Source organism: Pholcus phalangioides, unplaced genomic scaffold (genome assembly GCF_987345545.1).
Source record: "Pholcus phalangioides strain wild (caught in Gottingen) unplaced genomic scaffold, Ppha-v1.0 ptg000008l_1, whole genome shotgun sequence".
Lineage (NCBI taxonomy): Eukaryota > Metazoa > Arthropoda > Arachnida > Araneae > Pholcidae > Pholcus > Pholcus phalangioides.
The window spans coordinates 1,282,721-1,303,705 of NW_028301601.1; the positions used below are offsets into that span (position 1 = coordinate 1,282,721).

The following is a 20,985-nucleotide window of genomic DNA, read 5'->3' on the forward strand; positions in this document are numbered from 1 at the left end:
TGATATAGATTTATTCAATTTATTATAAAGCTGCATTTTCAAATATTTAAAATTATGAGTGCATGAATTCATATCTTATTTTCAGGTGAGAAGTGATATCCTTGATGTGCCTCTCAAAGAAGCAGAAGAGCTGAACGATATCCTTAGCAGGCCAGAGTTTGAGCATCTGCTTCTGTGTCATGATGGCATCGCTCAAAGGCAAGCAACTGGCGATGTGTCAGAGGAAGAAGAAATCTTGACAAGGGTGTCACAATATCCGGAAGAGAGCATTAAGATTGTGCGAATCGATAAATCGAGTGAACCTCTGGTTAGTTTTACTAAAAACTAATTTTTTAAATCTATTTCTTCTCTTCTCTATCTCTTATCTCTTCTCGAACTCAAATGTTATGTTTTATGTTATATTTGTACTCAAATGTTATCCATTAATGCATAATGGAACATTCAGAACTAAGACTGTAAAGTTCTGGTCTAATAAACCCTGCGTTCAATGGGTTTTTGGTACAATGAAAATGATCAAAGGGTGTTGTCTAGGTATGTCAAACCTACTGCATCATATAACATTCCATGGTTTCGCAAATTTGAAAATAGCTCAGGTCTTTTTCCTAGGTTTTTCTAGACAAGGTGTACCATAATTTCCTGATAGTAATTCAGGGATTATAAGTTTGAAAACTTCATTATTGGTGATAAGGGATAACCAGAAGGTTACATGTGTGGATCAGAGGCAAGAAATTATGGTAGTTCTCCGATTGGGAAAGAGATACACCAAGGCCTTAACAAGTTTGAAGGACCCAGGGCTCAAAACTTTCCTGGGTCCCTTAAACTCAAAACTACTTCAGGATGCTTGGAAATAACCTGTAGACACTTTAAAACGTTAAAAAGTATTAAAGAATAGATCAAAATGAAAGTTTATTCAGAAAACAATGGCTGTCTAAAGTGCTGTGTGAAGATAATAGAAGGAACTTCATTCCAGATGGGTTATCAATTATGCGAATTACCCTTAGCCTAGAGTCTCTCAAAGTATGCTGCATGGCTCCTAGGGTCTTTGCCAACTTTTATTGGAGTCATCGCAGTGAACTGTCAGTCCCCAAAGCAGTTCGAACCCCACCGGCACCACAGTGGTGGTCTGCTGAAGTTGGTTTTCTGTGGTTTCCAACTTCAAGGCATGAATGCGAGCCGATCTCCCCATTAAAAAGTCTTGCCATAGAGAGCAACAGGCCTACAACGTAACAGATATGCAATCATTACACTTCACTCACAATTTTAAGTATAGATGGCAGCACTGAAATATCAAGCACAACACTAGCTACACACTCAGACTGTTAGGTGCACTCACTTTGTTCCAGACTCTGCCACGAAGCTGGGCTGGAAGAGATCTCGGCAACTGGATAAGTCTGGTGGCAGAGCCACTGGCATTCATTCATTCAGTCCCCAAAGCAGAATGTTTTGCATTGTTCTGCAGCAATACTGATTGTTCAGTGACGTATGTTGCAGAAACTAGCCGCTGTGGTGGTCGAGTGGTCATAGTGACGGACTCGCATCGCGGGGACCCGTGTTCGAGCCCCACCGTCACCACAGTGGTGGTCGGCTGAAGTTGGTTTTCTGTGGTTCCCAACTTCGAGGCACAAATGCGAGCCGATCTCCCCGTTAAAAAGTCTCGCCACAGAGAGCAACAGTCCTATAAACAGTACAAATATTCAGTCACTACACATCACTCACTTCACTTCAGAGATATAGATGGCAGCACTGAAAAATCATACACAACACTAGATAGGCACTCAGACTGTTAGGTACATGCACTTACACTTCCGGCACAACTCACTAGGTAGTAAATTGCCTATGGCAATAGACCTGAGTTGTGCTCGGTTTGAAAAAAAAAAAAAGTTTTTAGCATGTTATTCTCTGCAACTGGCTCCTAGGGTCGTTCCCAACTTTTGTCTGAGGTATCGCAGTGAACTGGGGATATTGATGTGTACCTATTTGGTGCCATGAAATAGTTCTTTTATAATATTCTAAGAAGCCACAGATGAACTGATGTAGACTTTCGAGCTGAGAATAGCAAAGTTTGTGAACCATGGCTTTGGCCTCTTAAGTACTTCCTGTAGCGATAATCATTATGTCCACTAACAGCAGCTATGCATGCATGCAAGTGTCTGTCCATAATTTTTTATTGGGGTTCTGTTTTTGTGAAAATGATCCATAATGTTGTGGGAAGCGAAACAATCTAGTTAATTTTTTGTACAGAAGAAATGAAATGACTAATTTATGGTTTTGTTGATTTTTTTGTGGGGGGGGGGGGGGTTCATTTTCTGAATCTATAAAAAACGAACCCAAATTTTGGCTAGACAGATCTCTGATGCATGACGTGGGTGATGCATCGATAGCAGTACATATTTGAAAATTTTGGAATGTAGAGCTTCATTGGGGTTTTTTAGTAGCAATAATGCTGCTTCTTGCTATGTGGTGCATTTGAAAGGTTGTAAGCATTTCTTTCACCTTGGCAGTGAAAGTCCTTCACCAGAAAGGAAATGTCTCAATCACTCACCAGAAACTCTCTAGTTAACAGTGCCATCAATTGCCTTTAGGCGATGTTTATCCCACATTTGAATATGGTTTGTTCAAATTCTCTCTTCTGTTCCTCAAAGTTTTTACCCTGAACTGTAAAATACCAAGTTTTTTGACTCGTGTTTCATTCAGGGTTTGCTGGGCAACCTGTTAAGGCATTGATAGAAGATGCCAAGATGATCAAGTAAACTTACAGTTAATCAAAAATGATCAGCATACAGGTCTCTCAGAGATAGTGAAATAATAGCTGTTCAGAAATGGCTCCAACAGTTCCAGTCCAAAAATTATTGAATAATATTTTTTAAAAGTTTTTGATCAAATATTGTATGGCTATAGATCTCTTCAGTAGAGAAGGTCCAATAGAGAAAGATTGATTTTCTTCTTTATCAGGGTGCTACTGTCAAAAATGAAGGAGATGCAGTTGTTATAGGACGTATTGTGAAGGGAGGTGTAGCAGAGAAAAGTGGTAAGTCTATAAAATGTTGACTCCTTTGTTTGATACAGTAGGCTCTCATTAATCCGGCATATATTGGGTCATTGTTACAGCAGATTATTGGGAGGAAGTTGAAAAAAAATAAAAACCATTTAAATAATGTAAACAACTGTGCATAGATAGCCAGATTTCTCCATTAGCCCCATGTGCCCAGTGTCCCATGATTTTGGAGCCTCAAAAATTTACATAGCATATTCTTTGACTAACAGAACTGTTTTTTACTGTAGTCTCAGAGGGCCCACAATTTCTTTTTTGCTCAGGGTCCCCTTATATCAAAGTCAGGCACTAGACAAGCAGTAACATGTTTTCCTCTTCCACACAATGGGTGTCAGCCTGAAAATGCCAGATTATTGGACTTGTGCCTGGCCAGATTATAGAAAGCCAACTTTATTTCATTTCTTGTAATTATATCTTTTCATTTTCAATGGGAATATGTTTTTGAAATTGGGTAATTAGCATGACTGGCTGCCAACTCAAAAAAGTATGGCTTAACGACACTATCATAAAAATCTGTCACACTCGAAATGCAAATCTAACAGAAGATTACTCGGGTCGCTATAATGTAAAATCATTAAAGCAATTCATGTGATAAACTGTTCACTGCTACGTCAAATAATAGGATCAGGGTAAAAGATTAGATTATACTGCTACTTGACCTATACGTGTATCTCATACTCACTCCACTGTGCAATTTAAACATTATACAAATACAAATACAAATACAAATACAAATACAAATACAAATACAACACCACAACAGGCAAAATGCCCAACGAGGTGGCTGATAAAAAGATGCCCATAAAAATATGGTTGTCATATGTTTCAAAAGATATGTTCAAAAAATATGTTATACTAGCTAATAAAAATATATTCTATATTAAAAGTGTATTATATTAGAATAAAAATATTCTAAAAAAGTATTTGAAAAGGCCAAAACAGAATTTGGGTAAAGAAAAAACATCTGAAGTTCCCGGTTGAAAAAAAAAATTGGCTGAGGTGTCCAGATTATGGATACATTTGGATGTGAGATGTTCTAAGGTGATTATACTGTACCATAAAAGAGAGGAAAAAATTTATTTGTATCCAAACGTGTAGCAGTGTTGACAGCCCACCTAATTTTTTTTCTTTCAACGAATAGAACATTATTTGAAAACAGGATTTTTTCTTTTCTATGGTTTGTTCGTGGTCAAGTTTGTAGTGAAGGGAAAGCTGCGAGAGAACCACATCACTCGTTTCTATGGCAAAGAAAGCCTCTTAACTAATGTATCAACGCACAACTTCTGTGAGGTATGGCAGATTTCTTGCCAAGCTCACTGAGAAAAATTACTTTTTACTTGTCATGTAGAAAAATTGAATAGTAATTAGGTAAAATTAGATTAAAAAATAGACAATTATCAATACTTACAGAAATTAAAGTGCGGTTTTTAAATCAATTTTTTTATATTAAAAAGTGTTTTAAAATTTGGAAAAAAAAATTGTATGTCTGTGTGGAGTATTTACTCCTGATTGATGTGCCATAAGTAGCACTGAAATTTTCAGGAAGTACAGTAATATTTTTCTAAAACATTTTCACTTTCCTCAGCTCGGTCATTGATAATTTTTGTCACACCACTGTCATTTTCTGCACGCGAGGGCTAATTAGACTGGGACCTACAATTTATTGCCGATTCCGAACGGCAATCTTGTTTTTTATACTCGTCGAGGGGTTGGTGCGCTAACCCCTCGATGGGGGGACTCCTTGCGGTAGCAATTTTTTCCTGTGGTCTTGTCGCCATTTTTGTTGTACCCCTGTGTCAGGAAAATTTTCTGACAAGGACGAACCGGGTATCAAACTCGCGACACCTCTAAACATCCTTTGGTACTTTAGGTGAGTATCTTATCGACCTGGGCTACCGCGCCCCCCTTTCCTCAACTAAAACTTATTTAGCCATTCCAAATGGGGAACATCATGTCTGCTCTATCGGTTTTAGCATGATTGAGTCAAATCCTAGAACTGTTGGTCATTGGTCCTAATTACAGTAATTTTCTTCATTGTATAAATTTCTATCGGCAATAGGCCAGCAAATACACTATCTACCAATAAGTATTTGGACACCTATGCAAATGACGATATCTACGGTCCTGAGATACGTCACGCCCTCCGCTGGTATATGTCGTGTAGGAAACAACATCGGCATTAGTCGCATGCAAGATGCCGTGCAGTTCGGAGCTCTCTGATTTCGAGAAAGGTATAATTATTGGGTATCACAAAAATGACCGATCCTTAAGGGACATATCTAGCGAGCTGAAGTACCCAAAATCGACAGTGGCCTATGTGATTAAGAAGTGGTAGGTGAGCTGTGATTGTCGGAATTTGCCCTGAGTCGGCAGACCAACGAAACTGGGAGATAGAGACCAACGGGTGCTATCCAGAGAAATTCAGGAAGAACCGCACCCAACTGATGGCCCTCATCCGCGAGGAGTTTCAACAGGCATTCAGGAGTATTGTTTCAATGAATACCATCCGTAAGGAAGCACATCTGATTGGTTTTCATGGTCGTGCTGCTGCCCATAAGCCTTTGATCACAAAGTCCAACCACATTGCTCGGTTAATGTGGTGCAAAGCACATCGAAATTGGGCCGTAGATCAGTGGAAACGGGTTCTTTGGAGCGACGAATCAAGGTTCACCCTCTACCGTTCGGATGGCAGGGTCTGGGTCTGGCGTCTGCCTGGAGAACGTCTCCTGCCAGAATGCATTGTGCCAACAGTCAAGTTCGGCGGAGGTGGAATTATGGTCTGGGGGTGTTTCTCCTGGTATGGACTGGGACTCTTGGTCCCCATTCATGGTAAGCTCAACGCCGATGCCTACTGCACTATTTTGGATGACAATGTGCTTTCTACGTTGTGGCAGTTTTACGGGGTGGACCCCTGTTACTTCCAGGACGACAATGCCAGCTGTCATACTGCGAGGTTAACCAAGGCTTGGTATGGTGCCAATGGGGTTCATCAAATAGACTGGCCTGCCCAGAGCCCAGACCTGAACCCTATCGAGAACCTCTGGGACGAGTTGGATCACCGAATTAAGGGATGCCCTACCCGTCCAAAATCGGTGGAAGAACTGACATGTCTTCTCCAAGTCGAGTGGAAGAAAATACCACTAGACGTCACACAAGGACTTGTGGAAAGTATGCCCCGGAGGGTTCACGCTGTAATTGCCTCTTGTGGAGGCTCTACTAACTATTGATTTTGAATAAAGTTAGTTTTTCTTTTCTATCACAGGTGTCCAAATACTTATTGGTTGATAGTGTATATTTAATACTGCGCTAACAACGGTTAGTTCTTGCGTGCTGAAAATGGCTGCATAGGAAAGATGTCTATTTGTTCCAACCGTTTTCACTTGATGGTGTATGTACTTGAGGTGTTGTCACTTGAGGTGTAAAGACTTTTCAACAAAGCATTATGCTAGAAAAAAAATTAAACCAAACTACTTCTTGATGGAGCCTCCCTCTTTTGCTGGTATTTTTACTGATGACACAGATCTCTCTCCTAGGGGTTGCTGACAGGTTGTTTATGTCACCCAAAAATGGAAACATTTTTTTGCAATCAATGAGTGAATATCTGAATTTGTTGCGGCCGATTCAGGAAAGGAAAAATTTGTACTCTCTGGATTACTGGATGTTCCTCTTGTAACATGAGCGGGACCGCTAATTTCAGATATTACGATGGGAAATCCCATGGATCGTTGGGGGGGGGGGGGGTTTCATGGGTATCATAGTCAAACTCAGAATTATTGTGTTGAGAAATGATTTGTTTGTGCAATATAGAATATTAGTGTTTTGAAAAATGTTATGTATTTGTGCATTATAATATAATTGTCTTGCAAAGTGTTATATATAAATGTGCAATAATTTTATCTTCACACCGTTGGTGGGTTCTAGGACCATCTCATAGTTAATAATGTCATGAGCTTATACAATTTGAAATAGTCCTAAAAGTTGTGGATCCTGGCCAGATCTCTAATTTCCTGTATTCGTGTTGTTGCCAGATTCTGTGATATATTTTGTGCAATATTATTTCCTTTTCATGAAGATGTGTAAACTAGATGCAGAGTTCAGTGCCGTGCCTTCGTCCTTGTGGTTGGTTCCCATTGTGATGTATAGTGGGAACTCTGTCATACGTATAAATACTTGATACATAGTGAGATACATCACTGATTCCAGCTCCTTCAAACTGTTATTTAATCATAAAGGCGTTTTGCCCTATTGAGGCGTGCACCAGGTGATCTCTCAATCATAGTGATGTATAATAAGTGGTGAGAGCATTCTAAATTATTGTTTCAGTATAATAATGTGTTGAGAGAAGAAAGTTAACTGTGATAACCGAGTGTGTAAACGTTATACTAAATTCTAATATTTAATTGAATAAATGTTTATTTTATATAAACGAATGATGTGCTTGTTTCTCATTGTTGTCATCTATTCAATGATCAATACTTTTTTTTTTTTCTTTTTTTTTTAAACCGAGCACAACTCAGGTCTATCGCCATAAAAAATCATCAATGATCAATACTGGATTTAACTTAACAATTGAAACGGGAAATGCAACAGCCAAACGTTGCACTCTGAATCTATGACTCAATGTAGAAATTGGTTTGGCTTCTTAATTTTTTATTTAAAAAAAAATTGCAAAATTGAAAAAATGTAATTTTAACAAAATGCAGATCCAAAATGCATAACCACGATTTTGACAAGAAAACTTTGCGAGAACATAAAGCCAACGTGTGGACACAGTTGCTAAAGATTATATTAATAATATGCTAATTAATAATGCTAACCAATATTTTTTTCCAGATTCAATCCATTCATGAAAACAATGTTTTTTAGTATTGCTTACAAAATCATTAATAACCATAAAAAATTTCTGTACATCTGCTTTTCAACAATCTCAGATTTGGGGAACTACATTTTACGGTGTGAGGATATGCTCTCTGTCTTTCACTTCACTGCAAACTTAACCACGAGCAAACTACAGTGCTTACTCTTGAATGATTGTCTTTGAAGAAATTAATAGACTGTTTGAATGTAAATGATGGCACCTCCCCCCATCCTCTTTGATAATTTTTTTACAGGTCTTTTGCATGAAGGCGATGAAATACTGGAAGTTAATGGAATGGAAATTCGAGGCAAATCAGTGAATGATGTTTGTGATATAATGGTAAAGATAATTTTTTTTCTTCGTTATACCAACAGGAGGACTTTTGTTTATCATGTCATTTATTCAAACCCTTCCCCTCTTTATCAAATGAATAGCAATGATGTCATTGTCTAAAAAGCAATCATTCAAATTGGTAATAGGTAATGAGTTGTCTTATTTGTTTTTCTACATCCTTAGGCCGGTATGTGTGGCACTCTAACATTCCTTATCGTCCCTTGCCAAGGTGATACGGATAAAGAGCATCAATCACCAGAAAGTGTCGTGAGTATCAAATATGTAAATCTATTGCACACTTTATTCTTACCTTTGTGCATGTACACAAGCAGTGCACAGGGTGGTTATAATTAGACTGATGCTACTCATACTTGTGTAGTGTCCTTTCAGGTGGGCATATTTTGCTGAAACTTATATCCGTTACATAGGCCACAAAGAAAAGAAAACTGCCATTAAAAAAATTAAATTTTTTACCACCAAGTGAAATAGTGGTGCTTAAACAACAGCATTTATTCATTGTGCATTCCATTTGCGTTAATCCTATGCTAAAACTCATTATAGCATTGCGTGAAGGGTGTTCTGAAGAATTGCTGTAACATGGCATGTTATGGTTGCTTTCAATTCAGGAAAAGTCTATATGCCTCCTCCATAGGCACAATCCTTCAGGATCCCCCCCCCCCCCCAGCCAGAAGTCACATAAATTTAATTTTAAGTGCAGAAAACAAGGAGCTATGTTCCAGAAGCTACAATTCTGAAAAAAAAATTCTAATTTACCAGAACATCTCCAAAGTGAATACAAAACAGTCCCTTCACTTGTTGGCCAATATAGGATAGTGTTGCATCATCTTGCGTGAAGACAGTAGTCTCTAAACATTCTCGATTCACTCCAGCTGAACAATGTCAAAATGGGAATTATCAAATGACGAGTAGAGAATTTTCGACAGAATTTTTTAATTCTTATTAGTCTTTTTTGCTTAACAACAAAAATTTGTTGTTTAACAACTTGATCAAACAAGGTCTGGCTTCTTGTAGAATTTTTTACAAACTAAATTTGCTCTCACAAAAATCATAATTTTTCCCTTCAACTTTGAATTATCCAAAAAATGCAAAAAACATTCAAATTAAACAAGAAATTTTAATATTAAATTACATAGAAAACCTAAGGGGAGTTTGTAAAAGTCCAAATTAATTAAATTCTACTGTATTTTGCATCATAAGTATGAGGATTAAAGTGTATGATATGTTGTTGAATTTTATCTCTTTTTCAGATCCATTTAAAAGCTCATTTTGATTATGAGCCTGATGATGACTTATACATTCCATGTAGAGAGCTTGGCATGTCTTTCCAGAAAGGCGATGTTCTCCACGTCATCAGTCACAAGGATCCAAATTGGTGGCAAGCCTACAGGGAAGGTGAAGAAGACCAGATGTTGGCTGGACTCGTACCCAGCAAAACTTTCCAGCAACAGTGAGTTGATAGATCTTTCTTCTACACTTGTATGCGAGAATTATTTATCAAGAATTACAGTAGAACCTTGTTTATCCGAACATCAATTTTCTGAACAGCTCAGTCAACCAAACACCTTTTCAGCCTAACTCCTTTTCAGTTTTCTATAGTCAATAATGCTTAACAGGTGATATTTTTTTGGAACTTGAAGCTATAGTGTTGGGATTATCTCCCAACTCGATAGCTTCCTTCTATTGTACAATAATCTAGTACTGTAAGATGTAGATGTAAGTAGGAGCGGATCTGGGTACAGTTTATATAGTTATAAACGATTGACAAGCAAACAAACACATGAATAGAAGCAGATTTAGCTGCCACATTTTATTTTCGTCTGACGAATTCATCTCAATCCTATTAGTGTGCCTTCTTGACAACAAAACAGTTCTTATCATGGTTCTGCCAGAGATGGGAGGGTATCATTTGTTGCTGAATTTTTAATTTATTCCTTTGTGTCATTGAATTAGTTTCGAAATTGATTTTCTGAACTTTTCCAAACATCCTTTGGTCTCAATGTGTTTGGATAATCAAGGTTCTACTGTACAATTTTAAAGAAATACGATAAACATGTTGGGGTAAATCGAGAAGCTATCCATTCTTAGAATAAGACAACCATAAGTATTCTTTATGGGTGTTGTATAATATTTTATCATGTGTATATATTGTTTATAATTTGTGTTAATTGCATTTTTAATTGGGTTGCTGTATTTTTGAAATATATGACAACCATATTTTTATGGGCATCTTTTTATCAGCCACCTCGTTGGACATTTTGTCTGTTGTGGCGTTGTATTTGTATTTATAGTTGCATTTAAGCACTAGATCAGGAAAAGTGGGTGGGGGATCTTCAACTTTTTTTTTTGAAGTAAGAACCCACAATTTGGCCAAACTTAGATATTTCGCAGCCTTTTACAATGACCCCAAAAGGAAAGGCTGAAAGGGTCAAATTTTGAGGCTTGTGGATATTAGTCTTGTGTATAGCAGCGCTTGACAAATTGCAACAAAATCTAGGCATCAGAACAATTTTTTAGGAGTCACGAAAATTTTTACCCAAGAAAAACAGGTGAAATTTGTCTTGGGCATGGTGACCTTTCTCTCATGTTCGCAGATATGCCGATATAAATTTCAAGCATTTTGTGCTGTTCTCAAACTCCAATTCAGTAACTGCACAAAGAAAATTTTAGGGTCCAATACCAATTTTTTAGTTGCCATGGTGACCTGACACCTGGGATTTCTCAAGCCCTGGTGAACAGTGAAACCTCTCTAATACAGCACTTTTCTGTCCCTTGGAAAAAAAGGGGTTTTTAAAGGTGGACTAATTTGTGTGTGAGAGAGGAGAATTCTGTACATAATTAAATTGGAGGGGGGCTGGCTAAAGACGCTCCACCATATTTCATAACTTATTGCTTTACAAGATTTACTTGAAAATTAACGTAGTGAGATCCTTCTAAAAATCTTGGCTGGGAACGAGGGGCCAATCAAAATCATTAGCGTAGAGAAGGCTATGTCTGTGTAAGGGTGTAAAATTTATAGATTTGATGCATCTGCAAATTAAAAAATCTGGCATCAGAAAAGAATCAGTCATTATGGTAATTCTAACATATTCTCAGACTTGCTAACTTTCCGGATTTAGCATGTCAATGCCGGATTTTGAAACATTTATAGGGCTTCCAGATTATGAATTCATATTTTCAGATTTTAATTATTGCCATTAGAACTTAAAAAAAATAACAAAAAATTTAGAAAGTGACCCCCACCCCTGTTTCATACGAAAACTTTTTTATCACCTGAACTCTTAAGCATGGTACCTTTGTGAATGGTAGTTGAAGCCTTCAAAATCTATGAACGTACACGAACATGACAGCCCGTTTATGTTGAAAGTGTTTTTTGTAACTCTGATCATAAGACAGCTGTCTTATGGCGTTATATTATGGCAGATAATTCAATATGGCTGGCATATCACAATGCCTGCCATATTTCATAGCAAAAATTATCGTTTCCAAAAATTTTTTCTTTATTTAGCTCCCAAAATATTTAATTTACTTCCTCAGTTAATAAGTGAACAGTCTTCATGTACATCTTTTTTTATCAATTTAAAATCCTGGTTGTTGACTCAAGAAGATTTAAATTATGTGTTTGATATTGTAATGTAATCTGCTTTTATCTTGCATACGCTGCTTAAATGCCAAATTTTTTTGCCTATCAACTCCATTCATGTTGCCACTTCTTTATTGGTGTTATATATATATATATATATATATATATGTTTTTTCCCCCTCATTCTTTATGTCGACAGATAATATTGGATATTGGATATTGTTTTGTGGGCTCTCAAGCTTGCTTACTCCCTAAGTGTTTTGTAACTGTTTTAAAAATCTTAAATAAAGAATTATCAGAAATTATCACAGAATTTTATAAATCAATCTCAATAAATTGGATTTTTTTTTTCTGATAATTCCCTATTCATCAGAAGAAGAAAAAAATTCCAATTTATCGGGATTTGTAAAATTCTGATAATTTCATGAATCTCGATAAATTGGAATTTTTTTTTCTGATAAATAATTATCAGAAAAAAAATCCAATTTATTGAGTTTTGTTGTTTTATGGGAAAGAAATGTGTGACATGACGAGAATTTAAATTTTCAATGAGATGGATAGGATGGACCATGAACTTCTAGTACACCGCCAATTGACTGCTTTTACAAGGGGACACCAGTATCGATTGGTGAGGGACAATACAAATACAACGCCACAACAGGCAAAATGCCCAACGAGGTGGGCTTTATGGTGTCTCAGGGAATTTTTCTCTACTAAAGTAGATTGTTAAGGTTTTTGTTGTTTAGGTTGTTAATAAATGGAGTAGCTTACCCCTAGAGGTAGTAAATTGTAACACAATTGGCACGTTTAAAAATAAATATGATAAACATGTTGGGGTAAATCGAGAAGCTATCCATACTTGGAATAAAACAACCATAAGTATTCTTTATGGGCGTTGTATAATATTTTATCATGTGTGTATATTGTTTATAATTTGTGTCAGTTGCATTTTTAATTGGGTTGCTGTATTTTTGAAATATATGACATCCATATTTTTATGGGCATCTTTTCCTCAGCCACCTCGTTGGGCATTTTGCCTGTTGTGGCGTTGTATTTGTGTAATATTCAGTAAATATCTGAAATTCAAGGAAACATCATTGGAAAAAAATTGACAGTTTTTAGAGTAGTCAGACAACAAATGATGAACAGTCAGAAATGTTTAGTAAAATATAGGTAAAATGGTCACACACACTCTTATCATGGCCATAAAAATGTTTGGCATACAAAAGTATAAAAATTGTTTTTTCGGGTTCGAAGACCGTCGTCTGTTTGAGTTAGTTCTCAACGTTTCCCCAACACTAGTGGTTGGCATCATCAGGAGAATAGATAAACTGGATCAAAGTCAAGTTTTCCAGAGTCTCAGGTTGTATTTATGCACATAAGTGGCTTGAACTACACTATTGTTTGGCGATTGGTCAGTTGATTCTATGGCTGGCAGCATATTGAAAACAGTTGTTATGCTGGTAGAACCTGATTGGCTGAGAGATGTGGAGTTATCTGATTGGCTGTTGTCGTCATTCTGTTGCTGGATCTTGAAGGGGAAGGTTCTTGTTCTTCTGAGAGCTGGTGTCCAGGATCTGCTCAATTTCAAAGTTTCTTCTCTTCTATTATAGCTGTTTTTGTGCTTGTATATTTCAATAGCCTCTCTGTAGATTTGTGGGAAGAAGTGGTCAACATTGGCTATTACCTGTGTTTTGCTGAACTGTACACTGTGGTTGTTGTAAGGCGCGTGCTCTGCCACCACCGACTTTTCTGTTTGGCCCATTCTTCAGCATCATTCGTGCTCCTTTATTCTCGTGGCCACAGATCTTTTTGTGGTTCCAATATATACCTGACCACAGGTGCACGGTATTCGGTAGATCCCCAGTGTTGATAGAGGGTCATGGTGGTCTTTTGCTGATCGCAGCATTTCACATATTTTTCTCGTTGGTTTGAAAATGGTCTTTAGATGATGTTTTTTCATGACCTTGCTGATTTTTGCCATCACTCCGGGGATAAAAGGCAGCACAGCTTTTCCAATTGATTGTGACTCCTCATTTTCCGTTGGTGATTCCTTGATGGAGCGTAAGGCTTTTTTGATGTCGTCTTTTGTGTACCCATTAGAGCGGAAAACTGATTTTAAGTGCTCAATCTCTTTACCTAGATCTTTTCCTTCACATAGACTTCTTGCCCTCTCGATCAAGGTTTTCAGTACGCCTCGTTTTTGGTGAGGATGATGATTGGAGAGCTTATGAACATGATGATTGGAGTGCGTATGTGTTGTGTATGATTTTTTTTTTTAGTGTTGTGTATGATTTTTTAGTGCTGCCATCTATATCTCAGAAGTGAAGTGAGTGAAGTGTAATGACTGTATATTTGTACTGTTTGTAGGACTGTTGCTCTCTGTGGCGAGACTTTTTAACGGGGAGATCGGCTCGCATTTGCGCCTTGAAGTTGGGAACCACAGAAAACCAACTTCAGCCGACCACCACTGTGGTGACGGTGGGGCTCGAACCCGGGTCCCCGCGATGCGAGTCCGTCATTATGACCACTCGACCACCACAGCAGCTCAAACTCAGATTGCATACTATGAATTCTTAAATGCGACTTGATCAGTGATTTTAAATAATGGAAAAGAGATAAATCATGATTTTGTTTTAGTATATGGCTCTTCACTGGGGGTTCAAGCTGGGGAAATATTTGATTGTATTTTTTTTTTGCCGATTCTTTTTGAAGCATTGAATATCTTTTTTTTTTCTTCCATTTCAGGAGAGAGTTGATGAAGCAAGCAGTTGTGGGCGATATACAAGAAAAGAAGACTAAAAAAGGTGTGAATATATATTAAAAAAATATTTTTTTAAATATTACGCTGCATATATTTATGAATATATGCTGTGTCTGAAGTAAATAACATCGTCTTCTCTAAAGATCCATGAAAGAAAAATATGCAATATATCAAACATTTATAACATCACATGTCGAACTCTTTTTAAATTGCACTCCTCTGTTGCCATGAATTTTTTTTTAATTTGAATAATTTTTGAATTTTTTAGTTAAATATTCGGTTTTTTCCATACTAATATTTTTACTAGCATTTACTAGAATGGGTCATTTTTTTGATTGATTCCTTAGTAAATTTTTCTCTTTTTTTTGTGCATATGATATTTTGTACATATATATGATAACAATAAATTTAATTTGATTTAAAAAAAAAATGCTATTCAATGTAGTTTTAGTCTCTGATATGAAAACTTTATCTTAAAAATTACATTGAACCATTTTCTGCAGGGCAACATTACATAGGCCGTTTAAACACTGGCAGTGTTATGAACCTGGGGGTATTAGGATATTTTTTTTGGGGGGGAGGGCACTAAGAACTATCAATACAGCAGTGATACGGAAGGGATGAAAGGCTACAAAAGCAAGAAGATAGAATAAATTTAAAGTGAAGAGTTATTTTTACTGGATTTTTCTTAATACTCAAACTGGATAAGACTACCAATATTTTGGCATCAGTGCATCCTGTTTCCTTTTTTGGCAGCATTTGGTGACAAATATGTAGGGTCACTTGAAAGCAGATTTGCCGTGATGTAGAAGTTCATTCTGTGATCTGCTGAACATCACAAAACAACAATAACCCGATAGTCTAGACCAGAATTGTGGTGGGGGCAGGGGAAAGGAACACCAGTGACAAATTCAAGAGATAAAAATTAGAAAAAAGTTTTTACATAATAATTAAACGATTAAATAACACTTTTTTTTTATTGGAATTTACAGTGTTACTGTTGGGAGGGAGAGGGTGGCCAAATCAAGTTTGCTTCTCCTGACAAAAATCCTACATACAACTATAACACGGAGGTAGTGATACATTGGGCAGTTGATATATTGGCTGGGAGTGCTACTAACATTGATGCTGCTTAACAAAAACCATTTTCGTATCAAAAGTATGATAGGTATCTGCAAATTACCACAATTTCATCACGAAGTTAATTTTTTTTATTGTATTTGCCATACAACTGGAAGTCTTTTCCATGCACGGAAAATCTCCATACACCCCACCACTCTATATGGGGACATATCATTGTTTTCATTCCATACAGAAGCCAATAAACACTATTTTCACATAGTCAATTTCTTTTACATTGTATTTTTCTAAAACGGAAGTGTCATGACAGATAGGTCTAGAAATGCAATCAATTGTTTTATGACTGGAAGATTATAAATTACTTGCACACATATTTTATTATACAGCTTAATATTGATATAACTTTATGATAATGATTATTACATATTTCAACACACCATAATCTTTTTTTTTTTTCGATTGTGATGGAAAAATATGAACAAATCAATTCTTTATGGTTTTTTCCTAGTCAAGTTGTTATGTGCCAGAAGGCATCACAGGAGAAGGAAAAAGAAGAAATTGTATAATTTGAACTACAATGATGGTAAGCATATGATATAAGTGTGTGTGTGTGTTTTTGGGGTTGTTTCCCTGCATTTAAAAATATAGTTTACTGTCTTTGTGAATATTTTGTTTACAAACTTCACCTTGCCTTGTATTACATTCTAATGATAGACATATAATTAGCGAGAGAGTGAATGTCTTGTAGTTATAGACCAGAGACATTGATACAAACAAGATGCTAAGGAAAAGAAGGTGTTGTCGTGAATCCTGTATTTATACACGTTTATTTCAATATACTTCCGTAGAACTTGGAGAGATTCTTCTTAAGCATATTAGTGGTAAAAAATTTGCAGAAAGTAGATTTAATGCCTTCTAAAATGAAAAATCACTTTTTTCTCCTTTATTTAAAACAATTAGAATGGCCCAAAACCTGTTTAAAGAAATTAGAATATCTGACTTAAAACAGATTGCTACACAAATATATCCATGCAACTAGGCATCAACTTAATTGAATAAGGGTTGTATATCACTTGTGTGTTATGTATGTGAAGCTAGAACAGTTAAATTTTACCATTATGGGTACAAAATAAGGAAATTTCTACAAGTGCAAAATTACATGTTCATTTGCTTGGACAGAATAAGAAAACAGTATGCTGATATCATACAAATACATTGTATTGTGGCCATCTTTGGCCTTTACCATGGATTTTATGCATCAATACTTTGAATTGATGAGTCTCTGGCCAGATCTGAATTACACCTCAACCATAAATCCCATTGTCCAGAGGTGCTGACATGAACACATTTAGGAAGGGGGAAATGAAAGCTGCCAGTCATCCTGTATGTGCAGGACTCAAACGCATACTTAGGAGGAGGAAGGGTGTGGTGCATTGTGTATTCATTTCATTCCATGCACCGCCCAGGCTCTATCGACCATTGTCAATTTTAGCCATTGCCCGGATGAGGGGCTGGGCGATGTCGGGTGCTTTATTATGCATATAAAATATAAAATACATGAACATTGAATATAAAAACACATTATTAAAAAAAAAAAAAAAAAAAAATGTATATACAGATTTAAATATTTCTATTATACAATTTATTCCGATGAGCTGTTCTGATGTCCTTTCCAGCTTTATTGAGCCCGAGCCCCCTGTTCCTCTCTGTGGCCAAGCGCTAGGTCCTGGACCCATGTCTTCCCTCGTTGGCTAGTGTGAGCCCTTCGTGTCACATTGGTCCAACCAGGTGCGAGCATGAGGTCCATCGAGGTCCTTCAGCATGAGGGGAGGGGGTTGTTCGATTATTCAAAAGCTCCTCAGCTTTTGGTTGGGTGCTTCACAGTTTAAACACTGATCATTGGGACTTTGTTTCTTGATTACTATTTCACTGGATCATCCTATTTGAAGTCAGAGTCAGAGTCTTCCCATATTTCGACCGCTTCTTCTCTCTCCGATTGCTCTCCCTCTGTGTCGTATTCTTCGTCTTCTAATTCTTCTATTTCCTGGGAGAGTACCCTATCGACGCTGTCTTCGGCTTCTGCCCTTGCTCTCAGTCTTTCGCTCCTCCTCAGTTGTTGCGTTTCATGTGGAGTCTGGATGGTCTCATCCCTCTTGGTGTGGAGATGTTCCTGGTTGGCCTCTAGGAATTTAACCAGGTCCTTGATGGTTTCCATTGCTTTTCCATCTCTCTCCATCCTTTTGAACCATTCATGCTCCAACTGAGGGAGCGGCTTAACCAGGTGGAAATCTGAGGTCTTTTCGCACTCTGTTGCGTAATGCAATGGGCTTCCGACTCCTCCACACAGGCACTTGTCATTGTTTGAGATCCCGAAGCGGAGGAAGTGGGTGGGGAACGGCCCGTGGCCCGAGAAGAATATCGTCTTCTCTCTGCTCCAAGATCTCTCTCTCCACTGTATTTTGGGCAGGACCCTATGAATTAACTTCCCATGTGTGGCGGGGTGGTCCCAGAATTTCTGCCACTCTCCAAGGATGTGAATCTTTATTATCCTTTTTGCAGTCGCTGCTGGAATCTTCTTTTCCAGGAGGATCGTACGGCTCAAAGTTGCTGCCTTGGCCAATCGGTCGCATTGTGTATTCATTAATTATTGGAGGACTCAAATGGCCTCAGTCCCTAGGTTCTGGTGCGTATGCTATTGTCACTGTTGTCAAGTGATGATAGCTGGCTTGTACTTGGATAGCTTTTTTTTAAACTGTGTCACCAATATCTCTCCATGGGATTAGCATCTCGGGCATTATAATGGATATCATGAAACCACTGAAACATTGATGTAATTTGATGGACATGGCTGAATTCTTGATGAAATCCTCATTTCCCATCTCCAAACAGTCAGAGAGAGGCCAATGAATTAGAAGACTTCTCTGGATGCTTTTGTGCATTGTGTGATCTATGCCTTTTGATTCCAGAAAATTGAGACTAATTTGAAGATGGCAGTTTCACTTTCTATCAAGATTTTGCTCATATCCAACAAGCTGTATCAATGCTGCTGCAATTCAGATAAGCAAAATGTTAAGGGCATCTCCATAAAAGTTTCAGCTTCTGGAATCGAAAGGTAGAGAGTCTAACATACACCTGCATACAGAGAAGTCTTCTCGTGTATTGGTCACGACAATCTAAGGTGAACAGGACTGCTACTACCTCGGATTATGCTAAAAACTCTGATTATCCAAAATTTATAGAAAACTTTTCAATGGAAGGGGGTGTACCTACACTCCTTCTTGTTTTGCCCTTAATTAATTATACAACTGTTCATGGGTTATGCATAAAAGTGACTGGCAAGGACTCTGGGGATTTGAATAAAATTTTTTACTATTAATTTACTATACTAGGGCATGTGGAAAATTCTGGCCTAGAGACCCCTGCCTACAGATCTATACCTCCTTCTAACTGGTATTACTCGTATTCATGGGGAAACTGAAACAAAATTTGTTCTATGCAAAAAAACAGTGAAGTTGTGAAAATATATTTTTTAAAAATTCCATCACCTTAGATTATCTGGAACTTCGAAGTTTAGAGACTCAAATTATTGTGACTCTACTGTATTTTCCTGTTACAGCAGCTGAAGACTTTTTTAATATATATGAAATGAAGCTTCTATTACAAATTCGGCCATGTCCATCAAATTTCAGTGATGTAGTTTCATGATATCTGATTATGTTACGCTCTAATGATCCTGTCCAGACCTAAACAAAAGTTGTCCAATTACAAGTCAGCTATTATTGCTTGAAAACAGTGCTAATTGGATCTGTGGTTAAGATCTAGTCGAGGTCTGTGCTGGTCTTGATGCAGAAAATTCATGGGTTAAGGTAAAAGATGGCCACAGTATTATGTATTACAATATCAGCATGTGTTTACTCATAATAATTTACAAATGCACGCACAATTTGGTGTTTGCAGAAATGTTCTTTTTTTGTACCTGTAATTTTAGGATTGAACTGTTCTAGCTTCACATATATAACCAGTGAATGTGCGCAACATTTATTCTATCGAGTTAATATCATGTAATTATTCGTTTTTAGTCAAATGATCTAATTTTTTTTAAAAAGAAAAGCAATTTTTGGCATATTAGGATGCATTTGATCTATTTTGCAAACTTTTTATCATGATATGTTCAAGACCTCTTAAGCTATGAACATGCAAATTACAGCCATACTACATAATATAATTTTATTTTTCTAACTTGAAAAGTATGCTTGCAAATCTCTGGGATGTCCTAATATTTTAAAACAAATTGGATTCACCGGGATGTATGCAAGAGAGAAGTGGTGCTACATATTGTGTTCTCATGAATTATTGGGGGGGGGGGAGGATAGCTTCACCCCATGACAATTTTATGTTGAGGATAAAAATAACTTAGCCCCAGGTTTCTATACACCTATAGTACAGACTACTTATGAAGATATTATTATACGTGAATACATCTCACCAATGCTTAGCTCATCTGAGCTTGGTCAAGGATCGGCAAGATATGCTGACTATGGCCAAGGTTTACTGTACACATTGCAGGTATTTCCAGGGATCACAGAGAGATCTTTGTCAGCTGAAATTCATTAGTGTGAAAGAAGCCATAACCTGATAAACCTTCCATAGCACAGTATACCTTCATTAATGATTTATGAATTTACTGATGTACTCTATCTTGTTGAATGCAAAATTGAAAAGAAAAGATGCATAAAAATTCAATTCGTGCATCCTGTGGTGAACTTTTTACTCATTTAAGACCCTGGGTTCTCAAACAACCAAGTTATGGGCACCTTTGCAAATTAGAATATAGTGACATCACCAAAATGTTCAATTGTTCATTCATTAACAAGTATCATTTCATGTACTTCCATCAGATACGGATTCAGAACAAATTCTCACATACGAAGAAGTCATGCTATACTATCCCCGCGCTCATGTTAAACGCCCACTGGTGCTTATTGGTCCTCAGAAGATTGGACGGCAGGAGCTTAGGCAGAGGCTTATGGAAGACACCAACAGGTTTGCTGCAGCTGTGCCACGTAAGTTTGAGAACTTTTGCATAAAATTTATAGAAATTTTCTAATGTGTATTTTTTTTATGTATGAATGTTTAGCATCTTGATTTTTGTAGAATAAATGATCCCCACTGTGCTAAGCTTTTTTTTGGCATTTATATTGCATCTATAAATCTTTGAAAGAATTTTTTCACAAATTTAAAAAAATATGCATTCCTATTCCAAACTCTCTTAAAAAAAAAACTATATCACAATATTC

General features: G+C 37.0%; 1 protein-coding gene across 2 annotated transcripts in view; it reads left to right on the top strand.

Annotated features, from left to right (window-relative positions):
* LOC149083480 (protein PALS1-like) overlaps nt 1-20,985 on the top strand; it is a 68,290-nt gene that overhangs the window by 38,830 nt on the left and 8,475 nt on the right. For both annotated transcript variants that reach the window (XM_089234002.1, XM_089234003.1), the window contains 8 exons: nt 86-307; nt 2,953-3,028; nt 8,164-8,249; nt 8,427-8,510; nt 9,512-9,711; nt 14,593-14,651; nt 16,197-16,271; nt 20,587-20,751. In XM_089234002.1, coding sequence (XP_089090128.1) covers nt 86-307; nt 2,953-3,028; nt 8,164-8,249; nt 8,427-8,510; nt 9,512-9,711; nt 14,593-14,651; nt 16,197-16,271; nt 20,587-20,751 — 967 coding nt within the window. The remainder of the gene's footprint in view (nt 1-85; nt 308-2,952; nt 3,029-8,163; nt 8,250-8,426; nt 8,511-9,511; nt 9,712-14,592; nt 14,652-16,196; nt 16,272-20,586; nt 20,752-20,985) is intronic.